Source organism: Pseudorca crassidens, chromosome 3 (assembly GCF_039906515.1).
Source record: "Pseudorca crassidens isolate mPseCra1 chromosome 3, mPseCra1.hap1, whole genome shotgun sequence".
Taxonomy (NCBI): Eukaryota; Metazoa; Chordata; class Mammalia; order Artiodactyla; family Delphinidae; genus Pseudorca; species Pseudorca crassidens.
Window position 1 is genome coordinate 125,659,303 of NC_090298.1, and position 22,863 is coordinate 125,682,165.

At 39.4% G+C, this 22,863-nt stretch overlaps 1 protein-coding gene across 8 annotated transcripts in view; it reads right to left on the minus strand.

The window, feature by feature from the left end:
- Positions 1–13,966: 13,966 nt before the first annotated feature.
- CSNK1A1 (casein kinase 1 alpha 1) overlaps positions 13,967–22,863 on the minus strand; it is a 50,578-nt gene continuing 41,681 nt past the window's right edge. For 4 of the 8 annotated variants that reach the window (XM_067732229.1, XM_067732225.1, XM_067732232.1 and 1 more), the window contains one exon: positions 20,180–21,860. In XM_067732229.1, the coding sequence (XP_067588330.1) occupies positions 21,826–21,860 (35 nt within the window). In that variant the 3' untranslated portion in view covers positions 20,180–21,825. The other 4 variants (XM_067732230.1, XM_067732227.1, XR_010942187.1 and 1 more) reach the window with 3 other exon arrangements.

Genomic DNA, 22,863 nt, shown 5'->3' on the forward strand with positions numbered 1-22,863 from the left:
GAGCTGCTGCCAGCTGGGGGGTGGGGAGGTGCCTTTTTATAGGGGGAGGCTGGAGTGGAGGAAGGGAGGAGCCCCTGAATTCGTAGGCCCGGCTCACCCACCGCCTGCTGTGTGGCTTGTGTACATCAAGCTCCCCGCTCTGGCCGGTTGTCCCTCCTTCAAAAATACAGGGCGGGGCCAGAGGCTCCTGGTTGTCCTTCGCTCTACACCTTATCCAGAGAGCCCACTGAGCGCCTGGTCTATACACTGGGCCTGGGCCTGGACCTCCAGGAGCTCACACCCAGAGTCTCCTAGAGCTGAACCTTGGTCACCCAGTGGCTTCTTACCTCTCCCACGGGTGAGGTGTGAAGCTGATACCTGCTTGTGGGTGTGTCCCAGGTAGGCTGATGTCTTGCCTTGTCCTCATTGCCCGTGTCATCTCCCCAAGGAAATGTGCCAAAACTTGGACTTGAAAACACAGTACCGGTCTGCCTTCCCGTGTTTTGTTTTGTTTTGTTTTCTGCGGTACGCGGGCCTCTCACTGTCGCGGCCCCTCCCGTTGCGGAGCACAGGCTCCGGACGCGCAGGCTCAGCGGCCATGGCTCACGGGCCCAGCCACCCCGCGGCACGTGGGATCTTCCCGGACCGGGGCACGAACCCGTGTCCCCTGCATCGGCAGGCAGACTCTCAACCACTGCGCCACCAGGGAAGCCTTCCTGTGTTTTGAAGGCACACCTACCCCCTGCAGACACATTCACAGCGCCCTGTAGCCTAAAGAGTAGTCTGTCTCTGTAAACTGGTCTTCAAGACCCTCCCAGTTGAGGCACCTTCCTCCACTCCTCCTCCCCCCAACCCCGCCACTCAGCCCCTTGAATCTCTGTGGCCTCCTCGACTCTCAGGACATCACTTTCCAGCCTCAGGTCCTTGATTTAGCTTTTTTTTTTTTTAAATAAATTTATTTATTTCTTTGTTTATTTTTGGCTGTGTTGGGTATTTGTTGCTGCGCACAGCCTTTCTCTAGTGGTGAGCGGGGGCTACTCTTCGTTGCGGTATGCGGGCTTCTCATTGTGGTGGCTTCTCGTTGTGGAGCATGGGCTCTAGGTGTGCGGGCTTCAGTAGCTGTGGCACGTGGGCTCAGTAGTTGTGGCTCGCAGGCTCTAGAGCACAGGTTCCGTAGTTGTGGCGCACAGGTTTAGTTGCTCTGGGGCATGTGGGATCTTCCCGGACCAGGGCTTAAACCTGTGTCCCCTGCATTGGCAGGCGGATTCTTAACCACTGCGCCACCAGGGAAGTCCTCCTTGATTCAGCTTTGCCTGGAAGGTCTCCAACTCCATCGGCTAGACATCTGCAGAGAGACCTTTATACTGGTGTGTTTTACAAAATATTATTGAATTCTCATTAAAACCCCAGGGGACAGGTATCATCCCCTCCTTTAGAGCTGAGAGATTGAGGGATTTGCCTACAGTCACACAGCCAGGAGGTGGTGGGGCCAGAAGCCATACTCAGATCCCCTGAGACTCCAGCTCTGAGCCCCTGACCACTCACACTGCTTTTCCCAGCTCCTGTCTACAGGTGGGTCTCTGCTCTGGATGGACTACAGTTGTCTGAGGATAGTGTGGGCCATGCTTGTCCAGCACATCCTCTTTTCCTTGTTCCACTGGGAGCATTTCCTATCACCCACTTCAGGACTGGGAGTGCAGGCTCTTCCGGGCAGCCACCCTGGGGTAGAACTGGCTCTCCCAGGTGTCCCCAGCATCCCCTGCAATAGGCAGGTAGGCTAACTGCTGCCCAGATATGCAGCTACCATGACTCACCCACACCCGCCCCAAGAAGAGCTGTGGAAACCAGCGGGGTGCGTCCAAGCTGGCAAGGCAGCCCTTCCGTCCCCTCTCCCCGCCAGCCCAGGCCTCAGCAATTCGATCCTTGCTTTTCCCACTTGGATGATGGGCTTTAGGAGATAATGCTTTAACTCTCTAGATCTGACCACCAGTTGGATCTCCATCTTCCTCCACCAAAATCCATATAATCCATGTTCCCTGAGATCATGAGAAAGATTTTCTTGTGAACTGGGCCTCAAATTCTGGGGAATATCTTCCTCTTGGATACCAATAATGGCTGCTAACATTCTTCAACAGCCGACTGTAAGCTTGGCACTGTTCTAAACATAGCAAAACTTTTGCCTTTCCCTTGATCCTAGGTAGGAGAACAGGGCAAAACCTGTATCCAATTGCTTAGATGCAGTAACTGAGTGTCGGGGTGAGGAAGGAGCTAACCAGGGTCACTGTTTGTGACAGAGTGAAGTCGTCTAACTTTGGTCTTCCGTCTTCTGTCTCCACTAGCTTCCGTGCTATTCCCAAGGCATCAAGTCACCTTCCAGCAGCATGGAGGATTCTGTTTCAGAGCAAAGGTTAACCCAGGAGGAAGTTACCAATGCACACAGCTTTGATGTTATGACTCCATCTTTGTTAGAAATGGGAGCGAGCCAAGGAGAGGGCCCTGGTGAAACCTGAGATAATGAATGTGGTCAGAAACAGGCACGGATCCAAGTAGGCCCTGGTACAAAAGCAAAGTTAATGCCCTGAACTAAAATGCTAACGGAGGCAAAATGGGGCCAGCAGCACACAATTTTCCAGAGTGGTTTAGTGAATTGAGTAGAGCGTGCTAGTTCCCTACATTGTGTAAGAGCAGACTGTAAATGGCTCAGAAAGCTGACACTGAAAGCTTTCAGCAAACTTGTCTTTTAAAAAGCACATCATTTCGAACCCAGGAGGTGAATGTAGCAGGCCAGCTTTCAGAGGCTATCTCTTTGTTGATGTTGTTTTTAAGAGCGGCACCATCATTTTAGATCAGAGTTGATTTGCTGATTACACCTGGTGAATCTTTGTCCTGCAGAGACAGTCAACTCAGGAAGAGGGGTTGCTAAGAGTGGGAGGAAGAATACAATCCTGATACTCAGCTCAAGGGAGTTTCAGGCACCAGATAAAGAGATTCAAACCTGGAGAGGGAAAGGAGTGAGAGCTAGAAGAAAACTATCAGTGCCCCCCCCCCCCATTGTGGGCTTAGGAGCCTGAGGCCTTGAGGGTAGCCCTACCCAACAAGCTTCTGCTCTCATGGGCCTCCAACCAGTGGGCATGTTGTAAAACTGCTCTTCCTTGTTCTAGGAGCTCCTTCAGGGAAACAGCCTTAGAGAAAAGAGGTTGCCATGGTACAACATTGAAGGAAGTTCTAATGGAGTTGTTCGCTGATTTTTAGTAAAAGATCTCTTAAGTGGCATATATCTTGAAAAGAATGCAAAGAACTGAGTAACATTGCAATAACAAAACTTCTTCCGGTTGCATATAATTTTGTGAAGACTTCTTAACTTATACATGAATTAAAATGAAAAATAGGGGGGCTTCCCTGGTGGCGCAGTGTTTGAGAATCTGTCTGCTAATGCAAGGGACACAGGTTCGAGCACTGGTCTGGGACGATCCCACATGCCGCGGAGCAACTAGGCCCGTGAGCCACAACTACTGAGACTGCGCGTCTGGAGCCTGTGCTCCGCAACAAGAGAGGCCGCGATAGTGAGAGGCCCATGCACTGTGATGAAGAGTGGCCCCCGCTTGCCACAACTAGAGAAAGCCCTCGCACAGAAACGAAGACCCAGCACAGCAAAAATAAATTAATAAACTCCTACCCCCAGTATCTAAAAAAAAAATGAAAAATAGGGATAGTATTGATGGTGATTCCTGTCTCAATCTAGAAATAAATTAACATTTATCAATTTATACATGAACATGTATTACAGAATTCCATCTCATTAAATAAAATTGAACTCTCTGTATTCAAATTGTTATCAAACTTTGTGATGCAGTTATGTAGCTTTGATCAATTACGTGTAATAACTGTAATGGCAACTGTAACCAGAAGAATAACACTTCAAGGTTTATGGTCACAAGAAGTTAAAAATTAAAATTGAAATTAAGTGCATATTTTTGTTTCAAAGAAACACAACATGGCAATCATTAGAAGACAGTAAGGCATGAAAATGAATTGCATGTATGATTAAATCCTGTGGGGAAAGTGGAATGGAAATAGGAGTTCAAAGAGAAAAAGGAATGATGTAAAATGTCTGACTGGAATTTGTCCATGTGTTTTTTTCAAAGGACAACAGTGAGCAGAGTGGCTCTGGAAGAGTGTGGGCCCCAGTTCCTCACTAAGTGCCACAGCTTCCTAGAGCTGTTTGAACTGAACAAGTGGGCATACTGGAGGAGAAAGTGGAAGGCATTTCTAGTACAGAGAAGTATGTGAAGGCATGACAGCACAGTGAGTCCTGGAAACTGCAAGTGTATCTGGAGTGTAAGGTGTTAGGATGGAGATTGGGGCTGGGGATAGAAGCTAAGAGATGAGGTTGAATAGCTTGGTAAGCAGGGGACAGATCATGGATTTTGGTTATTATCCTGAAAGTAAGTGGGGAAAGGGGTGGCACATTCAGGAAGAATGATGCAGAGAATGGACTGGAGAAGTTACCCTCAACGTAAGGAGACTATATCAGAGGCTACTGCAAGAGTACAGAGGAGAGATGATAAAGGCCAAATTTAGGCAAAACCAGTGAGGAGACTGAGGAGATGGACCTCATAGATGAGTCAAGGATGGCTCCCAGGTATTCTGCTTGGGAGCTTCCATTCATCAAGAGATAATTATAGGAGGAAGAACAGGTTTAAGGAGGTAAATTTGTAGGTTCATTTGTAGACATGATGAGCCAACCTTGACACTAGCTAGCCATTGCAATGCATGGATCTTCAACCTCAGGTTGCACAAAAGCCACAGGTGAGAGTTTATCACACACTATGTGTGGCAAATCACTAGGCACACAATGTTATCAAAGTAACAAGCCACCTCCATTGGGAGCTCTGAAGCCCACTAGTAAACAGGCCCAAATAAGTTTTCATCTTCCACCATCTTTTGGAAAGAAGGGATGGCAGGTTTTTAACAGTTAGGGAGATTATAATTCTATTTTCAAGAAGCTTAGTCTCGAGAGCTTTTCCTGGTCTCTTTTGGGAGTAGTATTGATTAATGGTGGTCATTTAAAAGCTTTGATTCTAAAATCATCAGCAGGCAGGCAAATTTTTTTTTTTTAATGTCCAAGATAGATGTGGCTTGGCAACAGATCTTGGAAAGAGACATAATGTAGGGTTTTGTTTTTTTTTAATAAATTTATTTACTTTTGGCCACGTTGGGTCTTCATTGCTGCACACGGGCTTTCTCTGGTTGCGGCGAGCGGGGGCTACTCTTTGTTGCGGTGCACGGGCTTCTTATTGCAGTGCCTTCTCTTGTTCTACAGCACAGGCTCTAGGCATGCAGGCTTCAGTAGCTGTGGCACGTGGGCTCAGTAGCTGTGGCTCGCGGGCTCTAGAGCTAAGGCTCAGTAGTTGTGGCACGAGTTTGTTGCTCCGAGGCATGTAGGATTCTCCCGGACCAGAGTTTGAACCCGTGTCCCCTGCATTGGCAGGCGGATTCTTAACCACTGTGCCACCAGGGAAGCCCGATAATGTGGTTTTAATTGACCACAAATCCAATGAATCATCAGCATTCTACTGCTGAAAGCTAGCTAATACTATCCTGGTCTGCATTAACATTCAACAGCAGTTTTACTGATCATCTCCTTGTACTAGACTAGGAATACAAGGGAAAAAAACTTATGGCTTCTGCCCTAAAAGAAATTCCTGTTCTAGCAGGGTAGATACATACATACTCTTTTCTTCCTTATTCCTATGCCAACATGGAGATACAGCCCCTGCAAAGGTCAAACAGCTGTTGGTCATTTATGGGAAGGTTGCAACGTTAAACCCTCAGCAGATAGGCAGATTATTTCTTGCTGTGTTTATGTATTCCCTAGCAACAGTGACTTCATGGCGTGTTTTCCTATGTGACTAGCCCTGAAAGAGAAGCGAGGAACCTGTGCCAGAGAGCCATCAGAGTTTATTGGCTCCAGGATCTGCCTTCCTGAAGATCTAGCCTGGCTACCTGAGGTACAGAGGCCAGAGTCTGTTCTCTGACACACCCAACTTTCTCTATTACAGTACTTGCAAACCACTTGTGCCCCTGCATTTATAAGCCTCCTTTGCAAATACAGTGGGCCTGACTAGTTCTGGACAATGGTCTGTGAAAAAAAGTAACACATGTCAATCCTGCTGAGGCAGTTCACTGCCGGTGTGTCTCCAGCATCTGGGCCCTGCTGCATCAGCTTGGGAGGATGGAAGCCTCCTCTACTCACACCGAGAAATTTTTTTTTGCATAAAGCCATTATTCTAGACTTTGTTGCAGCAAGCAGCATGAACCACCTTGACTAATAAACAATATAGCTTCCTTCTTGACCTCTTCATAGAACACTGATGACTTTCTGGATGTCCTCCTTTGTGACTATTCCCCACTTTTCTTCAGTAATTCATTATTCTTTATCCTTGTATCGCCCCAGATTTCTGTGCTCAACCCTCTTCATATCCAGATGAAAAGCTGAGTCTGGAAAAACTCATCTAGTCCTGGAGTTTCAACAATCATCTCTGATGTAGTGGTAACTCTGTAATCAACACCTCTGGCTTGGGACACTGCTGGCCCGCCTTAAAGCTAGTCAAAATGTGTGCGCGTGCGCACGTGTGCAGAGTGCTTCACAGGATTCATGGACAATTGGTTTAGATAAAGTGAAGTCCTGTTAAGATGTATAAATCAGATTTCTCTCCTAAATTAACACTTCTTTAAAGTTTCCAACTTGAGGAGATTCTACCTCAATCATTATAAAAGTAATTTTAACTCAAGATGTGAGGACAAAGAAACTTGATAAGCTTTGTAATCTGGAGCCAGTGGTATGCTGATAAACTGATAGGGGGTGGTGGGAAAGCCCTGGTATGCAGGGTTTTCTAATTTCCCACCACAGCTTTCAAGTCACCAACATGTCACCAAATGTGGAGTTGGGAGGAGATGCAGTTTTCGTGAGCTAAGAGAATGCTTCAGCTTTCCACAGTCAGTGGCAAATCTTTTACCTATGAAGCAGTGTTACTCATGCTTTAGTGAACATGAGTTGAATACTTAAGGGGTCTTCCTAAAAACACAGATAGCTGGGCTCCATCCCGAGTTCCATTAAGTAAGTCTGGAGCAGGGCATGAGAATTCACATCTCTAGCCAAGTTCCCAGCTACTGCTTCTGGTTCTGGAACTCTACTTAAGAGAACCACTGCCCTGTGCCTAGAATGGCAATTTAGTGACAAGATGCCACAGCTGGGTTCTTTCCTAGCTCTGCCACTAATCAGCTCTGTGACCTTGAACAGGGTATTATTCCAAAGGAAGATCAGAGCTTCAAGATTCAATGACCTTATTGTTTACTTTCCATGCATTGCTGTTTTCTTGTTTACCCATCCTAGCCTGTTACCACTCCATGTATAGTATCTAGAGACAAAAAAAAGCAGAGCTGAGTACCTCCACATTTTGCAAGCGGCAAAATATATCCACTAGGCTTAATATTCTCCTGGCTGACAATGCACAGTATTACGGTATTTTCCTTCCTAATGTTCAGTTATAAATACAGCACATTTTCCTCTAAAGATAAAAACTGTAGACAAGTTGCATTTTTAAAGACATTACAATGTATTTATCTCACAGGGACAGATTATCAACCTTAAAATCCTACAAAGACTTGCTTTAATATGCAGTAGAACCCAAGGAGTCCTCACCACCACTGATATATGAAACCGTTATTGAAGCAACTTAGCTTCATGAATAGGACATTGTAGAGGGTTGAACTTGGTACAAAGGAATGAAGAAGATACTCTATTGTTGGGACTGCTCTGAAAACCATCCTATCAACAGCCCACCCTGCCCAACACATTTCCTTGAAGTTGAGTTTATGCTTGCTGCTTGGATTTTCTCAACTTATCACTCTCCTCTGCCCCTACCACTTAAGGTCATTTATGTCATTATTGTTCTCAGATCTCCTCCTTGATGGCAATGCAAGGGCTTGTGTAACTGTCTGGATAAGGACATGTCTGCATGGGACTTCTCCTACTAAACTTCTGTATTATTTCAACTTTTTGTAGAAAAATTATGTATGATTTACATATTACTCAGGTATTTCCTTATCCTTCAAAATGCAATCCAGAGATTATCTTCTCCAATTTCCATCTGTTCCACTAGTATTGAATCCATTTTGGTAACATCCCATATTGCATAGCCTCATGTGAACTGTCACCCCTGAATTCCCAGGGAGTGGCAGTGTCTGGCACTTAAAGAGACCCATTACATACTCCTTAATTACTAATCTGTTTTCAAGTAAAATTAATCCCTATTATAATTTTATCAAGTAAAATTACTTGATAATTTTAATTACTACTACTTAATTAGTAATTACTAATTTCTACTATTAATCTCTATTATCTATTAATCTCAAAACTTGCACTTTTGTACTCAGGCTTAAAAAATTATGCACACCATTATATAACACTCAAGATAAAGCAATAACTTAACATTCTTCGCCATTTTGCAAGGGGGCAGGATAGTCAAGGATATTAAAAATTGTCCAAAGTATTTACCTTCATGTTTTTTGGTAGACACACACACACACACACACAAAACCTAGAGGCTAATTTATTCGTTTTACTGTGTCTAGATCTAGACTAAAACATTACATTTTTAATGGAGTTGCATGTTAGCACAGTGCAAATCAGTTTTGCAGTTAATAAAAAAATATTTACTTAGCAACTGTTGAGAGCAGTTTCTAAAAATACCTACCTCCCACCTTCCAATCCCAAAAATCTAATACAGCACTTCACCACCACCAAGATTTGTGCCACTGTCCACTGGCAGAGAACCAATGGATGGTTGCCTGACAAAATTGTTTCCAATGGTTATTCAAACTATTTCATTTCTCTGCATCAGTAACGGTGACTAAATATGGTAATGGTAAGACAAGGCTACATTTTTCTACGTAATACATTCTAAACCATAAATGAAATTAACAGGCTATAAATGTACTATGGTACTAGCGGGTGAGAAAATACTAGTACATTAGAATAACCTACCTCTATAAACCTGTTTACATGGAACTGCTCCAAAATTGTAAATGAAATGTTTACAACCACAGGCAAAAATAACTTGATCAAATTTATTTTTTATCAAGAATGTGAATTTTATTTTTTAATATTATTTATTTTTGGCTGCGGCATGTGGACTTAGTTGTGGCATGCACGTGGGATCTAGTTCTGACCAGGGACTGAACTCATGCCCCCTGCATTGGGAGCACAGTCTTACCCACTGGACCACCAGGGAAGTCCCTGAATTTTATTAATGCATCCTACTTACATTAGATATGGATAACATCTTAAACCCATCCAATACTAACAACCTCAATCAACAGTTTTAAGCTGATTTTTAAAAAATTAATTTCAATTTTTAATAACTCTTTAGCAGCAAAACTGGCTGACAATTTCTTTTCCTAACAACACACAGGTGAGGTACTTGGTGATAACTAGGTAAGGATTGGCTGACAGATGCAATATATATCTAAGAATCACTCTGGCTTAATGGCAAGTGCCACTAGGAAAACCATTTTTTTTTTTTAAATGTTAACTGTACTGTTTGGCCTAGGTTCTAGTCTTGGTTGTGGGAACTTGAGCACATCTGTACATCTTTTTGGGCTCCACATACATCAATTGATCTCTTAAGAGACTAGAGAATACAAGTTCCAGTATTTGGTCCTAAATGTGGACTCTACTAACAGCCCAACAGTTAAGTGGATGACTTGTTTATGAAACCCTTCCTATCATATAATTTTGGATTTTAACTCCGCTCCTACCATCCTGTTTCGTACTCGTTTAAGACACACAGACAATATAAATTATGTTAAAAGGGGTATAGTTAGTTCTCATTTATGAAACCAAGAGTAACAGAAGTACCTCCTCCAACCCTCTGCTTTGGTATCTTCAAAAGTAAAATGGAGACAGGACTTACCTTAGGGGAAGCTGTGACAATTAGGCATATCCAGGTAAAGCGTTTAGAAAAATGCTTAGCATATAGCACTATATAAATAACATTACCAATCTCTAGGTTTAAAATGGTGAAAAACGGGAAGGGACACCACTGCTTAACAGTATGAAAAACTAAATAAAATCAGCTTTAGGTTGTGGCTCTGCAAAACTTAACTAAGCTGTCTTGCCTAAGGTAGTCCTACTGTCCTCAGTTATCCAACGGGAGTAACAGTAACTGTTTCATACAATTGTTAAGAGAATTGAGATGATGTACATAATTTTGAAAATCATAAAGTTCTACATAAATTCAAATGCTGCAGGACTTTTATGAAAGCTTAGTATGCCAATCTTTAAAATGGGGACGATCATTCCATTTTCAAACTGAGAATGAGGTTCAAAAAAGCTAAGAATATTTTCTAAGTGTTCAAGCACTCAGTAGGTAGGGAGACACTTTTAAGACAATGTGAACGTTCTACTAGTCAAACCTGCGCTTGCCACTTTTTGCTAAATGACTTTTCTAACGCATCATTACTTTCACCTTTATTAGCTGACTTTCTACTTCCCCTTTTCATTTTTTATATCAATATGTAAATTATGTGTTCTTATTCGGTAAGTTGCTATCATTATTTTGCTAATGTAATTGATAGATTTGGCCAGTAAGAACCCTTCAAGTGACTCCTGTGTCCCTGCCAACATGTACCCATCACTTTTTGAGATTTCCTTTTTTCTGGCAGAAAGAACGTTCCAGGTTCATCTTGTACTTTCTCTGCTCCAGCCCTGAAGTCAAACATTTCTCCAAGGAGCCATGGTTTCTTTTACTATTTAGGAATCAAGATCTAGGTGTTAGGTGTGCTCACTGCTACTGTAATACCATGGATTCTAGGCAAGCCCTTCAGTGAACACAGCTGGGAAGTAAATGAAACATTACTACATAGACACACACAAATACTAAACTCATTAAAGACAAAGGGTGAGGAACTGTCCCCAATTAAGACGCTACACAAACAACCAAAGCACAAGAACTGATCCTTTTGTTGGATCTGTGACAGAACCCCCCCCCCCCAAAAAAAAAAAGTATGAAAGACACTGGGGTAATTGATGAAACTGAATAGACTGGACTAGAAAGCTGGGTCAATATTAAAAATTTCTGATTTTGATAATTGCACCATGGTTAATGTAATAACATCTTAGTTCTTAGGAAATTACACTTAGGTGTACAGGGTCATGATTCTGCAACCCACTCTCAAATGGCTAAGTGTATGTTTAAAGAGCAAATGTACAAACAGTAGAGTAAATGGTGCAAAATGTTAACAACTGTTGAATCTGTGTCATGAGCATAAGGGGATCACTGTACTATTCTTGTAATTTTGTTTTAAATAATATCAAGACAAATTACAAAATGAAAAAGCTTAAAAAGCACCTTGTCAACTAAAGGACTATATAAAACACAGGGTCTTGACGTGGTTCACTAAGATGACCTAGTATTAAGCTCTTGCTTGTCTTGCTGGTTTGAACAATGACTATATTATTTATTTAGTAGATAAATGGGCAATTTATTTCATCAATGAAAAGAAAAATTTTTATCTTGACTCCTGAGTATAAAGTTAAAGCAATCTGTGTTAACATTTTTAATGGCATCAAAGAAATGTAGATATGAAACACCTGAATTTTGCTAAAGGCAAATAGAGTAGTTTTTGAAGGTTAGCAACTCAAAGAACTGCTAAATTTCATCTTAAAATGGAATGACCTCTTTCCACTTCCTCCAAATGAAATACAGTCACCACGTTGGAGAACTGAACCATACAAATTCCTCTAAAATACAACCACGATTCTTACTACTTTCAGCAGGTAAGATGCTTCACCATTTCTCATATGATTTTACAGCACTTCTCATGATTTTCTAAGAACAATGGGAGTTCAACCTCCGTCCTCTTTTCAGTCCCAATGAATGATCTAATCCTCCCTTGCTATATTCTCTTTGCTTGGACTCTCTGCATAGGTTAGTTTCCTATTCAGTCACAGGTATTCCACAACGCTTTTCCTTTTGTGGGATGATCCTGGTCTCTTACAACAACTTAAATGGGTTCCCAACCTCCAATTTATCCCTCAATCAATACTTTGTGGTCCTTCCAAAGGGCGCTTTCAATATTGTCCATTCTTTAAATGGCTCTGTATTTTATTCTCTACCCGCCACACTTACCTATCTGTAGTTCACATCTTTCGTTTGCTGCTCCCCATCTAACGAATCTGCTCCCACACTTGCTTAGACTTCTAGCCTACTCTTCCAAAAGCCTTAAACAACGCCAAGAGTTAGACGTCCCTGCTAAGTGCTCCCACAGCATCCAAATGCTCACTCTTTAGTAATGGTAACTTAGGGGCACAAAATTGCTATCTCCTCTACTACACGGTGAGTTGTTAAAATGGAATTATCTTGGTCACCTTTGAATTCTGCAGCTGGTGCAGTTTCTGACATCCTAAAGTCAAACTGGAAGGTGCACTGTGATGGAAAACAGCTAAAATCATTTCTTCAAATTCTTCTTACAAATATTTACCTAAGAAAAATGCACATGATTGGAATGATAAATGGCCAGATAAAAATCCTTAATTTAACTGTCAGATGAATAACTATGATTTATATTGCTCTGGCTAGCCTTCGCACAATGAAGGACACGGATCTATTGGTCTCTTTAAGACTCTCTCCACCTCCATTTTACTCTTCTACTCATGTAGGAGTCATCTAATGAGTTAGGTGCTTTGACTCTCAGGTCCTGGGTGGTACTGACACCAAATATCTCAACATTGCTCCCAATACTAACAACAATCATTAATATTACAAACATTTCTTCAAAATTTCAATCCAGATAGATGTACATGAAAGGCAACAACGTAGTAGGAGCTTCTTGAAAAACCTCTTTAAGTGATCTCGTTTGGTAAAAGTAAAAGGTATAATGAACAATTTGCCCCACCTGGCTGAAAAGGAGCAGAGACCAAACAACAGAATTAAGTGTGAATTCCCAGGTCTCTCAAACTTGCTGCACCTTTGTTCTCATCGTAGAACTCCAGCCACCGTGGGTCCACAGCCCCAAGTGGCAGACACAGTGAATTTGACCAACTTAAAGTGTGTCTTGGGACAGCTAGCTTCTCTAACGGCTCTGATATTGCTCAACATTTCCACTATACCATTTGCATATGTCCTTAAAACTGGCCTAACATGTCATTTCAGAATATAAATCATTTTACTTCAACAATATACTATCTGATGATTAAATACAAAATGCATAGCCTGATTAGATCAAGTTACACTCAATTCATCGCCATCTTAGGCTGTTTGAAAGATGAGAAGTGCACTAAAAGTTTGTCAATAAATATATTCCAGAGAAGAATGGAAGGTTTTTTTGGGGGGGAATCCCCCAAATGTTGTGAGCAACCATCACGTGATTATAGTATAGTCTCACTTCAAAAGGAACAGCACATCTGAGATACCTAAAATTTTTATGTTTGTAACATCTTACTATACCTCACGGACCTACTTACACGTTGGTCACACGGTTATCACTGCCTAAAAACCGACAAAGAGAAAACCTAAAATACTGCTCTGCTATCAGTCTGGCTCAGAGAGAGTCAACTATCTCACAAACTACTGGCAAATTTTTAGGAGGTAAGCTGAAAATATCTAGGCCACCCCGTCCCATGGTTCACTCTAGTCAAGTTACAAGAACGTTAATCTCAATATTTCAGCAAATTTTAAGAGAAAACTACCTCAGTGGCTTGGATTCTAAAATCCTTTTGTTTGGTATTTTTATTATAATGGAATTAAATTTATAATTATTAAAGTATAATCTGCTCAAAACATTGCAAGGACTAGTAGAAATAAGAAAAATCTCTTAATATTTGTTGATAGAAAATAATAGTAAAAGCAATCCTCCAAAATTCCACTTGCAGGCCATAGGAGCATGAGCACAACCATATGGGAGGAGATAACCAGTCTCTCCCTTCATATATATTCTTTTTTATTTTCTTGTTATACCTTCCCAAAACAGAGACATTCAACAGTAGTTAGAATGACCATCTCCCAACATTTAAAAAACTGCACCCCCCAATGGGTGAACAAAGTAAAGAGCAGTAACCTAGAGTTCAGCTGAGTAAGCCACTGCGGAGCCTTAAGTGGTGAGGTCTTCCAATTTCAGAGTGATGTGTCTTCAACTTGTATCATCATTTTAGTGGAAAAACATAATTTAATTTTGGTGAAATGAGATTCATCTCCCGACAGGATTAGTAACAGCATTCACTGAATTTCACATTCTTCTTTTGTGAACTGTGAAGAAAATGAATGGTAGCTAGAAGATCAATGGTATTCCAGCTCCAGCTGCAGATGGAATGACAATATACCAGGACAAAAACACCTATATTTTGATTTACAAAGCTAACAGCAGTTTTAAATCTGCAACTTAATTACAGACCAACTACACCACAACCTTTTCAAATGGCAAAAATACAAAAAAGTGTTACAAAAATATTTCAGAAAAAGTGCATAGTCTAAGTGCATAGTAAATAAAAGCACTGAAAAATATCTTGCTAGAGGGAGTTCAGCTTGGAAAAGTTATTACCAAAGCTAAACATTTTTATTTTACACAAACTATACTCAAAAATAGCTTTAAGAGACTGATTTCTGGCTAAAAGTATCAAAGGGTTTATTAGTCAAGAAACAAATACCTTAACCAACACGGGTGGATAGAAAGGAAACAAAGAAGCTGCCTACCCCAAAGTTCATACTCATTAAGATTTCTGCAGTATGATGGTGCTAATATATCTTTTAATGGCAGAATGTGGTCATCATTGAATTAATTATTGCTAACGTAGTTTTCAAATGAAAAGAAGAAAAAAAGGAAGAAAACAAACCTGACACAATCTGACCAAACACATGTCAATTTACAATTTCAAGGTTATTTTACAAAATACCTGCATTTACACAAATAGGCGCCTGGCAGCATTTTTAGACAAAAGTTCTTTTAACTTATCCTGATGTGCTATAAATGAATAAATTACACTAATGAATTAGTTATTAAGCTTTTCTTTCTCTTGGGTCAGAAAAAGAAAAGAGCCACACATAAGACTGAGAGATGAACTGCAGATAATTTATAGAAATGGGTGGGGGATAGGGAGGGTCAGCAATCACAAGAACCTCACAGGGTATGATGCTCTCCAAGGTTAGGAGTCAATCTGCTTAGAGCCAATCAACAAGGAATTTAAACAATAGCTTCATTTTGTAGTTAAACCCTTTAACGCTTTCATTCTTATTCAAAATCAGTCCAGCTGTTAGTATGAGGCTGCAAAAGTTACAATACCAAGTCCTGGCAGTTGCAGCTGCAGCACTAGGTATTGTGCCTACAAGTCATAAAAAAAGAAAAATGAAAGAATGCCTTTCCGCTTCAGGGAAAAAAAATATTTTTAAATAAAAAATCTGAGAAAAAGTCATGACACTAAATCTACAATGATTCGCAAAAGAATGTTACATAACAAATGACTTGAAGTAGTCTATTAAAAAATTGGGGAGATTTTGATTTCATAGTGAGTCAGCAAGGCATTTTTTTTGTTTAAAAAAAATCTCATTTCCTTAGAGAAACAGTTTATACTTTTTAATGAACTTGTAAACAAAAAAGCTCCCGTTTCAAAATAAAACAAAATCCCAGATCATATAGATGTTTACAGTGATTACATTTATCTAAGCAACATACATACATGTTCAGTTTAAGATGTTAACTAAATTTTTGTGACAAATATGCTTTTTTCTTGTTTTTTTAATACCAAGAACATTATAGAGTTAATGCAGAGTCCTAAGGATAATCTAGTAGTCACTAAGTTTTTCTTAAGTCTTCACTTTAGATGCTGTTATTTCTAGCACAGGTAAGCAGGCAGAGTCTTTCATATGCTCAAACACTGGAATCTTTGGTTGCTACCATTATCAGCTGGCTTGCAAACAAGAAGCCAACCATTTTAAGAATGTTTTAAGTGAACAACTTGCAAACCCCAGGGATGGATAAACCCTAAGAATGCACAATTGTGAGCATTTACAACCATCACAACTGTGGCTGAAGACTGTTCATGCCGTTCTTCTGAAATGAGATCTCAAAGCAGTATAGTTCAAAATAAAAGATCTTAACAAAAAATTGGCATATGCACAATTTCTCCACCAATTTGTGTGTCAACCATTTAGTTAACTTTTCCACTTGAAAAAATGCAATAGAAAACTGGACACCATGTTTCACTATCTCAGTTAATATTCACAATTACAGCGGCTACAACTCAGGACACAGCATCACCAGTGCTGCCCAGAGCCAGTTTATACTGAAATTAAGTTCTTTACACCAAGTAAATGGTTGTCCACAACCACTGGCTAGTGTACATAATGAACTAAAATTTCTAGATTTGGGGAGAAACAAATGCTGCTCCGATCATCTGCTCTGCTTCTTCTGTTCCTTGATTCATGCTTAGAAACCTATTAAAAAAAAAATCAAAACAGAAAAAAAAGAATGTTAAACTCCAAGTTAAAAAAATTTTCTTAACCACACCCAAAGTAGGGAAATAATTACTTTAGAATGGTAACTCATACGTTATTTTCATCTATTTGAAAATCACTAGGTCAGGTTAGCGTTTAAAATAAAAAAACCCGGAAACTTCTGTACTGGATGCCTCTAGGCAGAGTGGTATACAGTGAATTAAAGCCTTCCCGTCCAGCATACAGTTCTCAAGAGAATTAGTGGTAATTCCAATAAGCCTGTTTTTGTTTACTTCTGTATTTCTAGTACCTAGAATACATTGTGTTTATTAGTCAAATAAATAAAAAATAAGATTGCTTTATCAACTAGAAAGTAGTTTTAATCATACTGTGAGCAGGAACTTTTCTGTACATTATTTGATACAAACGAGGAACAAAAGGCTTTAATAATAAATGTATTCAAGGCATAATTATCTGAGTTATTCCACTGAACACAAACCTGGTAAGTATATGATTTTTATACAGAAACCTTAGACCTTTAAAAATTCTTTACGTCTATCAGTTACACTAGAGAGACTATTTTACCACAGATTTGAAAATGTAAACGAGTGAGGCTTTCTGGCTTTACTTTCAAGCCTCCCCACCCCGTAAATACACTTCTCCTCCTCCACAAATCAGACCTCAGGGCTTCCACATAAAGGCAGGTTTGAATAGGAGGCTCAGGCAATAATAGCTGCATGTTCTATCTACAGCTGAAGGCAATCAGAGGAAATACACCCATTTCTAATACCTACAAGCTTTATCTATAGCTAAAGGGAATATGCTGTCTCAATATCATGAAAATCTCATCAGCACCTTCTCTCACCTACAGGCCTCCTTTAAGTCATCAACGACCCTTGGTCCAATCCCTCCTCTTATAGCCAACCTATATAGCTCATTCTAGCTCACTCTAATCACTCACTTCCTCAGCACAAACCATGTTTTTGTCAATCATAAGCTGCTCCTTTTTTGACACTTCAACATTTGCAGGATCATCTCCAGCAGGCTTTGTGGGATAAATGAAATAGTTCTGTAATTTACTTTTCATGCATGTATGCCTTGGTTTTTTCATTTGAGGGCAGAAAGTCATCTTCATTCATTTGAAAACTATATTGTGACAAGCTCCGAAGACAAAGATGTGAGTGTTATACTTCTGTCTCTCCACAGTGCCTTAACAACAGAGTAGGTGCAAAACAGGCTTTTGCTGCCTGTCCTAGCACTAAGTTCATAAAGCAAATGCCAAAAGTGAAAGATAATGAAATTTTCTGAAAATGTACTTTGCCACAGGAATACTACGTTTCTGATGCATGTTATTAAATAGGATTAGCAGTGTAAAACCACAAAAAGAAAAGGCTGTCAAATCAAACCTGAATTAAATTTTTAAAAATCTGACCATACACTGTAACTTAGTTCCAATGTTAAAATACAGGAATATTTTAAAGCAAATTAAAACTATGGATTAGCTAAATAGCAATGACCCTTATCCTGAGGAGCATTTGGTTTCAAGTCCTGCAATTATCATTAAATACAATAAAAATGTTTTCACAACCACTAAAATTGTTGGGTTTTCTTTTACTGTAGCTTTTTTACACGATACTGAATAATTACTGGTATCCCCCTACTTTTCAAAAAGTTCCCTTTATGCCACTTCACATTTTATGAAAGGCCTACATTAGTACCTGTTTTCACTAACCAAAGATTTTTTGCTTTTACGAAAAAAGCAAAAATAGCATTCAGCGTTTCACAGCAAACCTAGAGGCAGCACCCTGAGTAGTGATAATGGCACTCCTGAGGAGTGATAAAGGCACCGCCAAGTTCTCTCCCTGGGAACTACCATCAGCCTCAAGCCGCCACAGCTTTGAACTGTGTCTGTTAGCATCTATGCATTATCTCAATTTATCAGCAACACGTATCCTAAGGTAACTGCTTCTTTGCTTTATGCCATTTTAGCTTAGGAAAGGTTTCGAATGCCCTACTTTCAGACAGGGGAAACCTGTACTATGTTGAAAATCCAAACAGCATTAAACTGAAAACCACTGTCACTAACAAACTACAAAGAAAACATAAGTTACATTGTCAGTCAAAATATTAGAAAACTCTTGTGTCTTTAATAGGGATAAGAATTGTATCTGTTCATCTTTTAATCTGATATTTGAAGAACTGCTGGGTCAATTAATGATTACAATTATTTAGGGGCTGGTTAAAGGCTAGCCTAACAATATTCCTGGTAGAATAGAGCAGTCAAATCCAGATTCAGACTGGCCAATGGTAGGATATTCCACCCAGGGATCAATGTTTTTCCGGTGAATTGTCCTAAAATGTTACAGATGCTTGTTTAGGAAAAATCTCAATAGGAGCATTCAGCAGGTATTCAAGATTCAATCTTCAAGTACTAAGTATTCTTTTCCTCAGTGTGCAATTAGTCCTTGGTTTGTCTTGTAGTTTAGGTGGTGTCTCCTGGTTTCTAAAGTCCAAAAACCCATCTTCACTGCAACAGTTAAAATAAGGAATGAAGGAATGAATCCCTTTGTTCCTAAAAGAGAGGGGGGGGGAGGAGTTAAAACAGGGTTGGAGAATTAATGTGACAAATTCAGGACTTAATAGATACATTTAAGTTTTCTTTACAAATCTGCGAAAGGAGAAAGAATGTTTATTTTTATACAACTAACCAGGAGATTCTATCCCTCAGTCTGAAATCTGGAAAGTATGTATCCGCTCCTATCTGTAAATTAACTTCAGATTAACTTGATTTTGTTTTTCAACAGAACCACAAACTAGTTCAAAGATATATTTATGTAATAGTAAGGCTAGAAGTTTGCAATGAGCTTTTAAAATTTAGAATCCTTTCACAGTATAAGACATAACTTTTAAAAATTAATTTTGACTATAATATTTACATTCACTATGCAAAGCCATTTATATTAACTAACTTTTCCTATAATATGCTTGTGTGGTTTTTCTGGTTGTATAGAATCAGAATCAAGCTTGGAGAATTCTGAATCAGACTGACAGTATAAAAGCTGAAGGAAAAAACAAAAACTAAAATAACTCTTCCTTTTCCACAGAAACTAAAAAAGTATTTAGTTGGGAAAGATAAAGGAAATAGATTTTATTTTTATCACTACAAATAAGATAAATGACAACTTAAGTATAGCAGGTACATCATCCCTAAGCTGCATTAAAAAAGACTGATGACCTGATTTCTTTTGTCTTCTCTTTTACAGAATTAATTCTGCTACAGATTTCTAAGGATGCTGAATTTTAAAATACCTGTTACAACTGATTCCTTCCCCAACTGGTAGATGGTCTGCATTATACACCACTGAGTCACAGCAACACTGTACTCTTCTAGGTCTTCTGACAGTTGTTTTCAATCTGACAAGTTGAAAAGTTTGATAGGTCCAGCAAGCCTTCGAGATGTGGGCTTCAGATTACTTCAAATCAACTCTTAAGCACTCATCTTTATTTCCTGTTGGATTATTTGGTTCTTTTCTCTCCAGCTTTATTGTCCACAGTGAAAAAAAGCTGACAAAAATTTCAGCAAACAGATGCAGCTCCCCGGCACCTCTTTGGATTGAGAGTATTCGGAGCAGAGCAGTCTCTCCAGATATTTCAAGGTCTTCCCCTGTGATATGGTTTACGTTGCTGAATGACCAGCCACGTTCCTAGCAGCAATTGGTGAAGTCAGAAAAAGTTAAGCTAGACATAAATGGTAAGTGAAGCCCAGTAAATACTGGAAGGTAAATCAAGGAAGACCATGAACATGTAGGATAATGTGATGGAAAAAATATTTCTAATCTATTAAATGCCAACAATTTGACATCCATGTATATTATGATAAAACTATGCTTAGTAGCAATGACTGGAATAGTGAACAGATGGGTTAAGATGATGAGAATAGTAGAATTAGGAGGGGATCCACCTTTGGCTTCACTACCTTCTGCAATTCTCCCCATCCCTGCCCTCAACTAAAGAAATGGTGAACTTAAGTGAATTCTGAATGTCCTAAAAATATTTTTTTCCTTTACTTCTTATATGTCTTGAAAAGTACTTTCCTTATAATCAAATATAGTTGAAGAAAAGGGAGTGAAAATGAATTTGGAAGTGTATCAGATGTATTATCTTTTGCTTTCCTCTTTAACGTGTATAAAAACTGTAACTGTAGTCTTGTGGTACCTGAGCACTTAAAACCAGTACAGATCATAGTGAGCATTAGTGGAGACGCCTTGTAGTCTTTTGATGGCCTTCAAAATGGAATATTTCAAAAGATCTTTTCTTTAGAAGAGTAAATAGAAGTCTATTACATATAAGTCCATCTTAGCTGAATTAAGTCAGACTTTAAAAGTCTTTGCACATTCTTATTAGTAAACTGCTAAAACAACTTATAGCTTTCAATGGAAGAAGCATCAGATAAAGATTTTTCCAAAATTATCATAGAAAACATATTAGTAAAAGCGACCATTTGGGGGATTTTTTCCCCAGGAATGTATGTGTCTGCAATATAGAGATTTACTTGCTGAAGATCCATTTAAGATACTGAATCCTCTGATGTGGAAACCCCTGAAAGGGTAACTCGTGAATAACAAATGATATATTTAAAAAGCACATCTAAAATTTTAACTAGAAAAATGTAATACGATTTTTTTCATCACCACGGAAAAGATTTCTTGAAATCAATGAATCATTGAGCTCTTCCTTGAATAAAAGCTTACTGTAGGGAATCCTAAGAGAATATGCTTTCAAACACCCTTATTAGAGATTGGAATCAGAAGTAAGTAAAGCTAGAGCAGTTATTTTCAAACTCCAGGCTTCACAGGAGATTTCATACTGGATGACCCATATAATGGGGATGGGGTAGAGGTTAGTTAGGGGAAATAGACTCCCCATACTTATTTCATACCACCCTCAACTGTGCTATGCTTTCATGGCTTTATATATGGGGGGGGGGGTTTGTGTAAGAGTTGTTTAGGGCACTAAGTTTTATATCCAAAATAAAATGAGTCAAAGATTAAAAAGAATTTTGTTCTTTGTATTCTGTGGAGTGGCATGTTTTAATTGCAAGCAATATTTTGCTTAAGAGTCAAAACATACTGCCTGGAAATACATTTCTGAAAGCAGTCAGTGATATGTGGTGGGTTTTATGAAAAGTCCAAATTTTCAAGATTTTACAAATTCATGTCTGTGTGATATTTGTATAACCCCAGTGTCTAATAATGCTATGAAATTTTTATAAGATTTTAAATTGCTTTTATGAAAAATACAATACAAAATAAGGATTAAACTTAAGTTTAATTACAGTTTTTTCCAATGAAACATACTAACTCAGTGGATCCAACTTCTCATCTTTAAGACCTAGATAAGGCAGGACAAAAATTTTGCTTTATTGAGTAAGAGACACACAGTAAACTAACAAGGAAACTAGCTCAAAATAAGGTAATTCTTTCTGAAGGCTGCTGAATGCCTGAAGTGCAATGTTCTAGGTCAGATGAGATTTCAACCTAATTTTTGTTCTAGAAACTGCAACTTGTGATGATCCTATTATCCCAGCTAACTTTAGTCAAAAACTGGTTTCATTTTGTGAGAAAAAGCAAATACACTGTAGGTGTCAGGTCCTCAGTTTAGAGAGTCTATGTGGTCTTACCTAAATGGCAGGACCACTTCTCAGCAATACTAGCCACCTACCTCATTAAGAACCTGTTGACAATATGATTAGTTATATAATGATTAAAACATTCAAAAGGGACAATTAAATTCCAACTATGATGCAGAGGCAGAGCACTGGGCAAGCATTAGTGTTTGTTATCTTGAGTTCAAACTTCCTCATCTAAGAACTCCCACTACATTAAACCTCCAACTGTGGATCCTTCCCAGAAACGTGGAAACGAAGTACCTCAACTTCATTCCTAATAGATGAGCTGCTGGGAGGAGGATGACATCAGTTAACTATACTACTTGAAAAGTATCCTCAGATTAGAGCCTATTTTTAAATTATAAAATTTTTTAATTGCAACAGTAAAAATATGGACCAAAGAAGACCAAGTTCAGATCAGAGCAGTGATTCAGAAATTACATAATTAGAAACCAAAAAACAAACCTTACCTGCCCACCACTTCCAGGAAGTAGGCAGGTATCAGGAGGTAAGCCCCAGAAAGGGGAAAAGAAAAACAGACAAAAAACATAAAACACAGGAGTTGAACTGTATGGCAACAGTGATAAGAAATGGCACTGTGCCCTAACAGTTCTACTCCTTAGTAGCACTAAGAGTGCCAGAGAGATATAGAAAGGAAATAGACTAGCAGCTCAGTGGCATTTGCCCCAGTTTGTTTTTTTTTCAATTTGCGAGGAATAACTGCAG